This window comes from Anthonomus grandis, chromosome 16 (genome assembly GCF_022605725.1).
Source record: "Anthonomus grandis grandis chromosome 16, icAntGran1.3, whole genome shotgun sequence".
NCBI classification, from domain to species: Eukaryota; Metazoa; Arthropoda; class Insecta; order Coleoptera; family Curculionidae; genus Anthonomus; species Anthonomus grandis.
The window spans coordinates 14,980,552-14,994,673 of NC_065561.1; the positions used below are offsets into that span (position 1 = coordinate 14,980,552).

Genomic DNA, 14,122 nt, shown 5'->3' on the forward strand with positions numbered 1-14,122 from the left:
CATTGACATATAGCAGGAACAATATTGGTCCAAGAACAGAACTCTGGGGTACACCAGAATCCATATCCAGACGGGATGACATATCATTGTCAAAGAATACCCTTTGTGTTCTTCCAGATAGGTAAGAATGAAACCAGTCGAGAGCAACTCCTCTGAATCCATAGGTTTCTAGCTTCTGCAGCAGTATTCTGTGACTCACACAGTCAAACGCCTTAGATAAGTCACAGAACACCACCGCCGCACTCTCCCCAGCGTTCAACCCCTTTAAAAATACAGTTTAATATAAGTACAAATATACAAATAAAAACGTATATACATAGTATATGATCAATAATTCAGCTGGATTCAGTGCACAAAAAGTGTAAAAAAGTAAAAATGCTATAAATAAAATAAAAGATAAGTGCCAAAAATCATCTAATATAAGGTGGTTTACAGTTAAAATCACAACCTATCACAATAAAATTCTTCAACAGAGTAATATTCTATATCCAAGAGTAGTTTTTAACTTGCTTATTAAAGTACATACCACTCTCTAAGTTTTTGACTTCTGAGGCAAGTGGTTAAACATTGTTATTCCTTCATATACAATGAAACTTTTTTGTTAAGGCAGTTCTTAATTTAATAGTAATAATCCCAAATTATTACTATTAAATCTTGTTGTTATTGCTGCATTATCAAAACTAAATTTATATCTTTTCTGGACCATATCCACTGTCATAAGAATAAAATGCATGTAACAGGAAGGATCTCTTCCTGAATAAACAGGGGCCTATAATGCTCCCTAGGACTGACCCAACACAAATATCAAAAAGCCCTCTTCTGGAGAATAAAGACAGATTGAATGAGTTTACTGTTTGTAACTAATAATTTTTCTTTTTGGTCAGTTTAGTAAATATTTATCTAGAAAAACAGATAAATACATTCACCTTCAAAATTGTTGAATCCCTCACTATTAAGAGTATTTTAATTTTTTTAAATCATATTTGATTTAATTCAATTATCACATTCTCAATATTATTTGAAAACAAAAGCTCATTAGAAGACTATGAACATTTGAAAAATGCTATATTCAATTAATTACTGTTAAAAAACTGTTTAAGAGTAGAATTTATTAGAAAATCCTTGACACAGCATTAAATAATCAAATTATTGATTATTTATTTATTTATTCCTTTTGACAAAGTTCTTACCTACAGTGCTGGCCAAAAGTGGAGAAACTTTTAATATTTTTATTTTTTTCTTATTAAAACTAATTCAAAGTAATTGTAAATAATGTTTATGGTTATATCTAGTAGTGACGAAAATAATTAGAAAAAAAATTGAAAACAAATAATTTATTACAAAATATGCAAACAAAATTTATTTTCTCTAAGGACAAAAATGGAGAAACTTTTTATTTTTATCACATAATTATGTTATAATACAAAATGTGGATAAAAGCACACTAATACTTTGTGGATAACCGTTATTCTTCACAACTTCACTATACCATATTGGCATAGATTCAAGAAGATTGTGTATAATATCTCGGGAAATTTCACTCCGTGCTTCTTTTAGGACTTGGAATAATTTGTCTTTATTTCGGAACTTAGTCGGATTTTTTTGTCGAATTTTTTTCGAATGTTTAGATAATATTGGCTATTCGTGATCCCATCTATTCTCACCAGTGGACCAACGCCATGCCCGGAAAAACATCCCCACACCAACACAGAACCGCCTCCATGTTTGATTGTGGGAATAGTGTACTTTGGGTTGAATTTTTCATTCTCGGGACGTCTAACCCATCTCAAACCCAAATAAATTGAACTTACTTTTATCTGACCATAAAACATTTTTCCATTGATTATAGGTCCAATGTAAGTGTTCTTTTGCGAATCTTAAACGAATTTGTCTATTTTTCGTTGAAATGAAAGGTTTTTTTACCGGTCTCCTAGCTTTTAAGTTGGCGTCACATAAACGTCTTCGAATAGATCGAACTGAAAGGGAAATGCTGGGATATGCCTTTTTTATATCTTCGGCGGAGAAAAATGGATTTCTTATAGAACATCGTCTAATTAGCGTGTCAGTTGCAGATGTTGTTTTTTTGGGTCTACCTGGCTTAGAGATGCTGGCAGTAGTGCCTCTAGTTTGCTACACTGTGATTTGTTTACAAATGACACTTTTATGAAGATCAAGTTCTCTAGCGATTGTTACTTGTTTCACTCCCGCATTGTGCCTCTCAATTATAAGTTTTTTTATTTGTTCAGATAAATTTATACCTCAGGCATTTTAATACTTAATAGGCTTCTTCACAATCGAAAACGAACTGCTTCAAACCAGACCTATATACTTTAAAATATTTAATACAAAAAGTTTCTCTATTTATGTCCTCAAGTAAAAAAAACTTTGTTTACTATTTACATTCCTGTGATAAATATTCAAACTATTTTGGTATGAATTTATGGCTTAGGCTAAGATAAACATTTTTAATACATGGTGTCACAAAAATTTTGAATAGATTATTAAATTAGAAAATAAATTAAAAGTTTCTCTACTTTTGGCCGGCACTGTACATCTCACCAAACCATTTTAAGAAAAGTGCAGGAAACTGGTATTGTTGAATACTGTTGTTTTTTTTGATAAACCATAATTTTAATAATTTTAGCTTAGTAAAAAACAATAATCATTTCTCTGGCTGCATTACCTTTATTTATTGCTATTTTTAGAAAATAGATGTGCCTTTTTATAATGTCTAAATAGCTATATGTTTACGATCATTTGCTGCTGGTTTGAGTTGAAATGACTTTGAAATGTCTCCTATGCATTTATTATTAAGAATGGTCAAGGAAATTACTTTGTTAATTAAACAAAAGCATGATTAAAACTAAGGATATTAAAATGTTTATAAGCTACACAAGAAAAGAATTGCTTACATAATACATATACAGAGCTATTATAGAGCCCAACAATAAAGAATTTGTTAAAATAAAATACCTATTAGTTAAAAATTATTGTTGCTTTTTAATTATCAAAGCAAAAACTCATTTAAGTAAGGCTTATCTTTGATAGCTGTCAAAACAATATCGGTCATTTTAATCTATGAACAATTCATTTCAACTTATGTCCTACTTTTTAATTACAGGAAATGGTTCCAGATATTCTAAACAAATTAACAGATGAAGAATTAAAAAGGGAAGCTAAAAGTGAACAAAAAAGCGACATAGTATCTCTGATAATAAGGTCGGCCAAGCATTTGGCTTCCAGGGTTCAAGATCAAGAAGAGCTGATAAGAACGTTGGAAGGTTTTAGATTAACCATGATCCTTAGACAGCTGCAGATATCTAGTTTTAATGGCAAAATGAATGCACTTAATGAGATCAATAAGGTTATTTCTAGTGTAACTTATTATCCTAATAGGCACCATGGTATTGAGGAGGAGGAATATTTAACACCTGAGAGAATGGCGGTAAGTTAATAAATCACTTTCTAATTGCAATGTTTCTTTTTTTTTTTTAAATGGCTGGTATCCAAGCCAGCTTTAGAAGCAGAATCTGCATTTAATTTAAGGGTTTCTGGATATAAGTGGGTTAAATCCAGGTGTTTTTTTAAATCGTTTTTATTTTTTTAATAATAAAACAGGTCAACCCAAAATAAAAAATCTACAGATAAATTTTAATTTCCTTTATTGTTATCATTTAATGTCATTATTGTAGCACCTGAGTCCATAAATTTAGAAATGTTCAATCTGAAGAAGCTTCAAAAGATGTTGACCTCAATAAGCAACAAATGAAAATACAAGCTAATATACAAAAGCTATATATATTTTATAGGTAGATTTATAGTACATAACAAATAAATCAACCTAAAATATACATTTACAAATTAATTAAATACAGATTAAAATTCTTATACCTATTATAATACACACAAAAATTACACACCAATAAAACATGTTATAAATATTACTTGCTATCAAAAAGTGAACATTTTCTTGACTTATAAAGTTGATAGAGAAAAATTAATTTAAATTATAAATTGGTTTTTTGCAAAGCAAATCTATCAATTTTACTCTAAAGGATTTTGGGATTTCAGTTTTTTTGAGTATAGTAGGCAGGTGAATATAGGAACTTTTAATAGTGGCAGCAATTTTCAAATTTCAATATTTCTGATTGTCATTGAAGTTCTTGGCCAACTTTGGGTCTGTGTTGCTAATAGTTATGCTGATTCAAATTCAAACTAAAAATTGCTTTATTATGAAAAACAGATTTGTATATGTTATTAGCAAAGCTTGATGAAGTACCAGTCCTATAACTAAAATAAAAATATTACAAAATTTTATGCAAACAGTATTAAGCTAAAAATAGCCAGTCATATAAAACAGTAAAACAAACATCAGAGTAATGGCACTTAAAATTTACAATTCTACCATAAAACAATTATAATTTATCCTAATTTAAACACCTAAATACATGCAAATAAAATACTAGCAATGGAAAGATGTGAATTGCAGACCTACATTGGGCTAAAATCTTTCAGCAAAATACTCTGTAAGGCTATAGTAGCCCTTACTTAACCAAAAAGCATTGGTAGAGCGGTGTTACTTTGTTGTATGGATAAAGGTAGATAAGGTTTTTACCTTCTTACCATTTTATACCACTGATTTTTTTATTGTTCAGACCTAGGGATTAGCAATCTAACATAGGAAGAATGTCGAGTATTATAACCTGCATCCGTCCTAGTAAGTCTATTATTATTCTTCTTAAAAATATCAGATGTTTCTGAAATAAAAATACAGCACAAATTAAGAATTTTGTGGGTAAGAAATAAGGGACAACAAGTCTCTTGAACCAACCCTAAATAAAAGAAAGTCAAAATAATATTTATTGCTCAGAAACACAAAATGTTTATAACAAAGCTATCATGAAAATATTAAATGAAATGTCATGAAAATATTAAATGAAAATATGAAATATTGGATTAACCATTAAAAGAAAACAACAAAAATACACTCAAAAAAGAAAAAAAAATGCTCTGGGAACCAAATAAATTTCTTAATAGAAACATCTAACAGCCCTCTTTTGTAAAAACATTATTAAAGAGGCACTGGGAACACACACTTCAAAAACAAATACCATAGCGAAGATGGGACTTAATTCAGGGAAAATATGAATCTCTGGCAAGTGAACTGTTTTAAATTATTGACAATGGCATGAAAAGCATAATAGAAGCGAGAAGGAATTTTATTGCATATTATGCTTATATGATTTTAAAATTTTAAACCAGAATCAATAAATAACTAAAGAGATTTAATTGATACTAGATCATTACTCAAAAAAAACGTTAAGGCACATTTGAATTTTAATGTTTGTTTTGGAAATAAAGCATAACTTATTAGTATCGCACCACCTTTTTACCTTATAAAAATCTGTCTGAAACTTTGCTTCAAGCTGTTACAAAGATGTAAAACGGCCATCTTTTCTCATTAGAATATGAGGCAAATCATTAACATAGGTTAAGAATAGGAGAGGTCCCAATACTGATCCTTGGCATCCACCAATGCTAGTTTTCATTTCATTGAAGCTTTGGCCCTGGAACTTAACAATTGGTACTTTTTCCATCAAATATGTCTGGAATCACTCCAAAACCCTTCCCCTGAATCCATATTCCTCTAATTATCCCACTCTCTGGAAGAGAAGTTTTCTAAAACCCATTTTTAAATCTGGTAGTAGAAATTAAATCGCCAATTATCGGGCTGTGTGTAACCAATCTGAGTTGCCAAAGCTGCTTGACTGCCTGGTCAGTCATAGGATTGCCTGGAGTTTTCTTTATTTAATCCTGAGCAATTTGGGTTTATAAAAGGCAGATCTACTTATGCTAATTTGGTGCTGTATGTCAACTACCTCTACCGTTGCTTGGAGAAGGGACTTCAGGTTGACTCAATATATACAGATTTTTCCAAGGCTTTTGATAGGGTTAACCATGGGGTACTCTTCTTCAGTGGATCTCGGGATTCATCAGAGGTAGAACCCAGATTGTTAATCTTGGAGGTACATGTTCCTCTGAAATTTTGGTGCCATCTGGGGTGCCACAGGGCTCTCACTCAGGCCCTGTTTTGTTTTGCCTCTTTTTAATTGATTTAGTTTGGAAACTTGAAAATTGTCGTCTGCTAATGTTTGCTGATGATGTGAAGCTATTTAGGCCTATCACATCCCTTTCCGATGCTGTGCTCCTGTAAAAAGACCTTAATTTGTTCTTTGATTGGTGCCAATTGAATAGAATGTCCCTTAATATCAATAAGTGCCATAAGATTACTTTTTCTAAGCAAAGAAACCCTATTGCTTTTCTTTATAAAATAAATAATGTAGCAATTGGTGTCAAAACAGAGGTTTCTGACTTAGGAATATTTATTGACTCCAGGCTGTCTTTTAAAAGTCACATCAATCAGGTGACTGGTAGGGCAATGAAAATGCTGGGTTTTATCCAACGGTCTACAACTGATTTGTCTTTGTTTACTTTTAGATTACTTTATTGCTCTCTTGTTAGGCCCATCTTGGAGTATGGCTCAATTGTGTGGTCCCTGTCATATAACTGCTACATCAAGCAGATTGAAAAAACTCAAAATTCATTTTTAAGGGTGGCTGCTGTTAGATGTGGTAACAGGAGACAGGAGTATTACTATCAGTGGGTCAGGGATAACCTGAACTTAACCACATTAGAGTCACGAAGAACATTATTCGACTTATGTTTTATGCATAAGGTTTTAAATGCTACTATAGATTGTCCCGAGTTATTGTCTCTTTTTAAACTTAGGGTGCCTTCCAGATTGAATAGACAATCAGAAATATTTTCAGTCCCATTCCACCATACCAATTATGGTATTAATGAGCCAATTACACAAATGGCTCGAAGTGCTAATGGTCTGTCAGGACAGATAAGCTTTTTTGACTCTAGGATTACATCTTTTAAGGGGCAGTTAAAGAATATTATTTCATAGGGGCTTTAATTAATTAACTCATCTACACCTTTCATTGATTTATAGATGGTTTTGTATCTGAATATATATGTTTGTATGGGTATGCTATGAAACACTTTTGTAAATGGATTCCGTAAATAAATAAATAAATTTACTTAGCAGTATTCTATGGTTGACAGACACAAATGCTTTTAACAAGTCACAGAACACTGCGGCGGGACAATCTCCATTGTTAAGCCCAAGATATAACTTGATTCTTTATTCAAAACTTTATACATTTGTAAATAGATTGAACACTGATCTTATTTAAAAAAAAATATCACTGTTTAGACAAATACCAAGCATTGCTCTGAAATTATAATAGTCAATAAAATGATCTGTAAAACAAAACTAGACAAGAATAATATTTTCTTGTCTAGTTTTGCTTTGAACCAATCTTCTTATCTGTGATACCCCTTCAGGTTCAAAATAATTACAGAAACTTCATTTTCCCTTTCAGAAATGGATTAATGACAATAAAGTCTTAGAAATAGTTCTTAGAGACTCCTTGCACCAACCTCAGTACGTTGAAAAACTGGAAAAAATCCTCAGATTCGTTATAAAAGAAAAAGCTTTAAGTTTAAGTGACTTGGATGCCGTTTGGGCAGCTCAAGTGGGCAAACATGAGGCCATAGTAAAAAACGTCCACGATCTCTTGGCTAAACTAGCTTGGGATTTTAGCGCCGAACAATTAGACCACTTGTTCGAGTGTTTTCAAAACAGTTGGACATCGGCCTCAAAGAGGCAAAGGGAAAGACTGTTAGAATTGATTAGGTGAGTGAGAAGGGCGTTTGTTGGAATTATAGAGGAAAAATAACAATTTTTAGGAGACTTGCGGAAGATGATAAGGATGGAGTGATGGCTCATAAAGTGTTGACGTTATTTTGGAACCTGGCACACGCCGAAGATGTTACCACTGAAATTATGGATCAGGCCTTAGCTGCGCATATAAAGATTTTGGATTACAGTTGTTCACAGGAAAGAGATGCCCAAAAAACTGTAAAAACTGTTACCATATTACTTGAATTTGAAATCTATTGAGAACATTTTTCAGATTTGGCTAGATAAATGTGTGGATGAACTAAAGCACAGCGATCAGTGGGTTTTACCGGCTCTCAAACAAATTCGCGAAATTTGCACTCTTTACGAACAAAATCCAAACGGGAGTCATCCCCAAAGAGCCCATCACATTTATTATAGACAGGAGGTGATCGAGCGATTGCAAAACCAGCATTCTTTAGTTATTTTAGTGACTAATAGTTTGGCAACTTACATGGAAGATTTGAGAAATCTTTACAAGGAAAATCCGAGCTTGACTGCGGAAACGTATGTGCCAGACGGCCGGTATTGCCATAATTTACAGGTACAAGAAAGGCTCAATTTTCTTAGGTAAGTATTATCTTTTTTATTTTTTTTTAAATTTTTTGTTATTTTATATTTGAAATCGACCTATTTATTTATTTATTTATTGCCCCTTACATAGTATGCATTAATGCAATTAATCCTATTACAAAGCTCAAACTTGACTAAGGCTAAATAAATGTATATATTTATTTGCCAAGCATTGCCTAACAGGAAATTCTTAGTAATAAAAAATGTATACTTGACAGATCAAGGAGTAATTATTATACAAAATAGGTAAACTAAAAACTATATACTTTAGGTATAGCTTAAGTTAACAGAGTATAAAAACTTAACAGCCTATAAAAATTGAAATGAATCAAAAACAACCAAAATCCCAAGATCACAACTTCAGAGTATACGATAGGCAGAAGATAATTAAATAAAGGGTTTATATAGAAAGAGAGATTTAATAGGTCAATATCATTATTGAACTAAAAAAAGTAACATGTCATGAGCAATCTTGATTTATTTATTTTGACTGTACAATTATTAACTTATCATATATATTAATACACAGTACCAAAAAAGATCAACAGGGGGTATAAATTTTTTTCGGTTTTCTATGAATCCCTATAATTTTAAAAGTACTCAAGCTAGATTTCGAGCACCTGTTTTATTGCCTGTTTTTGGCTTATCTTTGATTTTTGGGACACCCTGTATAAAAGAAAGATATTTGAGAAGTGACATTTTGTGACCCTAGCCAATAAAATATTTATAAAACTTATCGTTATAATAAATGAATCGGTAAGGCTAAATTTGAATACTATAACAACCTTATAAATAAACAAAAAAAAAGTACAAATTAAGAAAGTATATGACATAATAAACAATGTAAGAATTAAAAATACGTACAAAGAAAAAAAATTGAATATAGTAGACAGTTAAACTCAAACTTTGCAAAATAATCTGGATATGGCCAATCGTTGCAATAGATACCTTAAGAATGTGGTTTTGAAAAAATTAATTAAAGAACCAAAAGATCTATATAACTTAATTAAAAGTGATAGTCCAAACTCTTTAATGTACTTGAGGCCTGTTTCAGTGAAAGAAATTACAGCATACCTTGCTTAAAAAAAAAATAGTAGCCCTGAAAAAAATTAAATATCTTGCAGAATTTTAAAATCTCAAATTTATTCTACCTATCAAACAAATCATAAACCTAATTTTCAAAATAGGCTCTGACCCACAACATTTCAAAGTTTCTATCATTAGTTTAATTAACAACGACATAGCAAATATATTTAAAAAGGATTTGAAATATATACAAGGAAAACAATATTTTGTCATTAAACCAATATGGATTTACGGAAGACAATAATACTGCAGATGAAATTGAATATCTAACATCAAATATTACGAAAAATCGAAATGGTAATGAAAAAACTGGTGGTTGTATTGATGGACCTAGCGCAGGCTTTTGACACAGTGTTCCATATTTGACTTTTGTATGATTTGAAACCGTGGAGGTCTTCAAGAGCTACTTGTCATTACAAAACCAACACACCAAAGTCAACAATGTAAAAGCTCCCCAGAAATAATAAAAATGGCTTATCTCCAGGTATCGTTACTATAAATATTTGGCCCTATTCTTGTCTTTACATATATGAATTCTCCTTTGAAGATTAGCATTGGTGGGGTGGTTGTTGCATATGCTGACAATAATGGAGTCATATGCAAAGGTAAACTTGGGAGAATGTAAGACAAAATTAACCGCTGGTCTAAAACATGTCATGAACTGGCTGCAAACATAACAATTTTCAGTAAATCTACAAAAGACATCGCGTCTCTCCCATAAAATCTAATAGACGAAATTTGGATAAGTTCTTTCTAAATTAAGAAGATTGGTTTGACTTTTATAAAAAACGAAATATATCTTATGAATATCTAACGAAATATAATATCTTATATAAAAAAATGATAAAAACTTTTATATAAATTTTACACATTAAGAGAAATTCTACTGGAAAAACAGTTTGGTCTTGTAAATAGAGTTCTTGTTGAGTCATTGTTTACCGAAAATAGTTTACGTTACGTTTACCAAAACTTAACCAAATATAAAGACAAACTATACAAAACAACATTCTAAAAATAATTTATAAAAGAAGTAGTAAGTAATTTATATAAGAATAAACTCTATCCTACCAAAATATATAATAATAACATTTTTAATCTTCAATAGCTTTATATCTTGTATGACATTTATATATAATTATGTACAAGATCTAGATCCAATAATGATGATAATTAAACCCTCTTAAACAAAAAATCATGCACTTGAAATCTTTAAGTTATTTAGCTCCTAAATGTTATAATTTACTTCCGACTGAAATGAGGAAAATAAAAAACATTTTAATGAGAGTTCTAGAACCTTCATCTATAAAAATTCTAGTAGATTTGAAACATTAATCTGATCTTTTTTTGGAAATTTTTATACAGTTTTCGTTATTGTATTTTGTTGTTTAATTTATTAGCTGTGAAACTAGTTCGGTTGATAATTTGCGGGGTTAAGTTAGATTTAAGCTTAATGATGTATGTACAACAAAAAAAGCAATTATATTTAATAAGCTTAATGATATAATAAGTGATTATAATAATCGAAAACTGGTATATTTTTGTTTTCTTTTTTCTCCATTTCGATTTGGTAATTGTTTATTAATATTTAATTCAAATTTGTTTTTTATTTGTAAGAGAAATTATAATTATGTTTGTATTAATTGGGCACATACAGACATTAAGTTGTCTAGGTGCTAATTATAAGGTGCTTCTAATTAGCACCCTGGTCTTAAAATTTAGGATCTAAAGTTTTTTGTCAAATTCCCAAGCTGCATGTATTCATTTTTCCCTAATTCGTTGTAGAGGAACACGGCTGGCATGTTCCCGATTATTTATTACTGGCTGTTGCAGCTAAATAGTATGACCTATTTACAATTGTTATCTAAAAACTTGTTACTTAAAATCAACATTTTCTTTTCCATCCTCTTGAGAGTCAATAACCCATTAAGGGATTTATTTTCTGTGAAAGCATTTAATGTTAGGTTAATCTCGGCAAAATGTCCATCGATATCATTACCAAAGTTTCTATTATTATTATCATCCATATACACTGAGTGAGTGAAATTTTCGTTATATACCCAGACATATGGTAGAGTCATATTAAATTCATCATCTTTATTGCTTTCTACGGTATTATCCTGCAACACCTAAGGGAATAAGTTCTTTAACGACCGCATATCCCGCGAAAAATGATATTACTATACTTTTATTAACTATTAGAGTTATTTCAGACTATTTACTTCTGTGCAGATCCAAATAATGAATGATAATATTTATCTAAAGCCTTATAATTTTTCTCTAGATTTCTTTTAAAAGATGGCCAACTGTGGCTCTGTGCGGACCAAGCCAAACAAATTTGGCAATGCCTGGCGGAAAACGCGGTATTTCAATCGGACCGAGAAGCCTGTTTTCGTTGGTTTTCGAAACTAATGGGCGAGGAGCCCGATCTGGATCCGGGCATTAACAAAGACTTTTTTGAGAATAACATTTTAAAAATCGATCCGGTTTTACTGACTGAGAGCGGGATTCGATGTTTCGAACGGTTTTTTAAGGCGGTTAATATTAAGGAAAACAAACTGAAGCTTAAAAGGAGAAGCATCTTGACCGAGGATCCTGCTCTGATCGGGATCGACTACTTGTGGAAGGTATTATAACATTTTGTCGGGTTTTAATATGAATGTCTGAGGTTTGAAATACTTAAAGGTGGTTACGCTATGCCCTGATGATATTGCCGCGAGGGCAATAGAACTTTTAAGAGAAGTAAGCACGAATTTAGGACCGAAATTGCAGCAAAACCAGGTGGAATTCCACGAGCAGTATATTGCGGAGTGTTACGACAGACTTAGGGCGCATTATGATACAGTTACCATTCTTCAAAAATCTATAGCTGATAAGGAATTGGATTCTGCTCAGGTGCCTGACCGGATTCGTTCCGAGGCCGTTAAAATGTGTCGAGTTATGAAAGTGCTTCATGAGTACATAAATGAATGTGATAATGCATTCGTGGGAGAAAGGAAAATATTGCCTTTGCATCGGTAGGTTCAGGTAAAAGGTTTCGATATAAAAGTTTTTAATATGATTTTTTAGGGCTTGCTATGGTAAACATTTAGCACTGATCGTACGTTTTTCAAGTATAAATCGTCAAGTGGAAGATTTGGAGTTGCACACTCATACAAATGACACCTTAGCCTCCTTAAGAAAATCGATTTTGAGGCGAATTAAACCGGGGGGTCACTGTAAACTGGATATATTTATAAATGGTGAACCGTTAGAGGCGGCAGATGATAAAAAGTTGCTGTCGCAAATACCAATTAGGGATAAGATGGTAAGACAGCCCTGATATGTATTTTAATTTAAGTTTGAATTTAAAGTTTTAATGTACAATTTACTTACTTACAAATAGTTGTAGTAGTGTCATTTATAAAAGCAAACTTATAGTTATATACTATCGTGTGCATACATACATTCATGCAATTTTTGTACAAATAATCACAACAATGTTTATGCACCACAATAAAAGATATTAGGTTTAACAGCTAAGTATATTTAGGCTCTGTAGGTATAGACATAGATTGTTAGAAAAAATTTCCTAACAAAGTCGGCTTAAACGGACATAACTATAGGGATATTTTTGCTTAACTTAACCTTATATCTGGCAGCAAATTCTAGTTACGCATATCATGAACTATTTTACTATTTTTTTTCAATATCCATTTATAGAATTTAGTAAAAAAGAGTTTGTAAAGTAAAAAAAAGTTTAATTGTCTCATGTGAAAAACACTCGATTTGGCGAATGTCTGGTCACTAACCACAAATTTTTCTTAGAAGAAAATTTGCATGCCTTTTTGTATTTTACCACGAACTTCTATTTATTTAAAATCAGACCTTTATATCAAAGGTTCGAGGAACCGATAATTATTTTACTAAATTTTTGTACTCAAAGTTAGTTTTAATTTACAATGTCATACGAAAGAAAGGCCAATTCAAGGGGATTTTAGGAACCTTCACTTGGTTTGTTCGGTCTTTTATATACAAGGAGGTGGGTACTCTTATTGGAATAAATTGCAAAAACAAGTCGACTTGCGGGCTTTAAGAAGGTATAAAAAAGAATTAACTTCTCTGAAAGGGTGAAACCTAACCTGCTTAATTTTTTTAAATAATCAGGATCATGCCACTTGTGGCGTGCTTTTTAAAACAAATTAACCTTTGACTCTAAATTGAAAAAAAAACTATTTAGAGGTATGAAAATTAAAAACTAATATTTTATTTATTTAGAGAAAATTATGAATTACTAAAAGATGACCTGAGTCATCCCACAATGGGTCATTTCGTGTGGAAACGTTTCTGGTACTGTTACTGTTAAGTTTTAATTTTTTTTTCAATGGAATTATGTAATTATTATATCACAATCCGAAAGTAACAAACTTGCAATACAAAGTTTAAAAGTATTTAGCAGTAAAGCTAATGTAAGTGTTTTTGGTGTAGACCATGGTTCGTTCGGTTCTTGGGCCTTTGGAATACCTGCTATATGTACAGAGTTTGAAATATGGAGGCCTTACTGCAAAATGTGTGAAATTTTGTGACGATACAGTACTTATTTTCTCTGAAACAAGTAAAGAACAATTATTTAACAGTGAACTACACCACTATTTTCATTGGCTATGTCACAATAAA

At 31.3% G+C, this 14,122-nt stretch overlaps 1 protein-coding gene across 4 annotated transcripts in view; it reads left to right on the plus strand.

The window, feature by feature from the left end:
- LOC126745452 (probable ubiquitin carboxyl-terminal hydrolase FAF-X) overlaps nucleotides 1-14,122 on the plus strand; it is a 75,216-nt gene that overhangs the window by 5,583 nt on the left and 55,511 nt on the right. For 3 of the 4 annotated variants that reach the window (XR_007663550.1, XM_050453308.1, XM_050453309.1), the window contains 7 exons: nucleotides 3,122-3,445; nucleotides 7,452-7,765; nucleotides 7,819-7,990; nucleotides 8,046-8,380; nucleotides 11,751-12,093; nucleotides 12,152-12,483; nucleotides 12,536-12,773. Coding sequence is in view for 3 of the 4 variants with exons in the window: in XM_050453308.1 (XP_050309265.1) it covers nucleotides 3,122-3,445; nucleotides 7,452-7,765; nucleotides 7,819-7,990; nucleotides 8,046-8,380; nucleotides 11,751-12,093; nucleotides 12,152-12,483; nucleotides 12,536-12,773 (2,058 nt within the window). In the remaining variant the exon portion in view is untranslated. The remainder of the gene's footprint in view (nucleotides 1-3,121; nucleotides 3,446-7,451; nucleotides 7,766-7,818; nucleotides 7,991-8,045; nucleotides 8,381-11,750; nucleotides 12,094-12,151; nucleotides 12,484-12,535; nucleotides 12,774-14,122) is intronic. The other variant, XM_050453310.1, reaches the window with a different exon arrangement.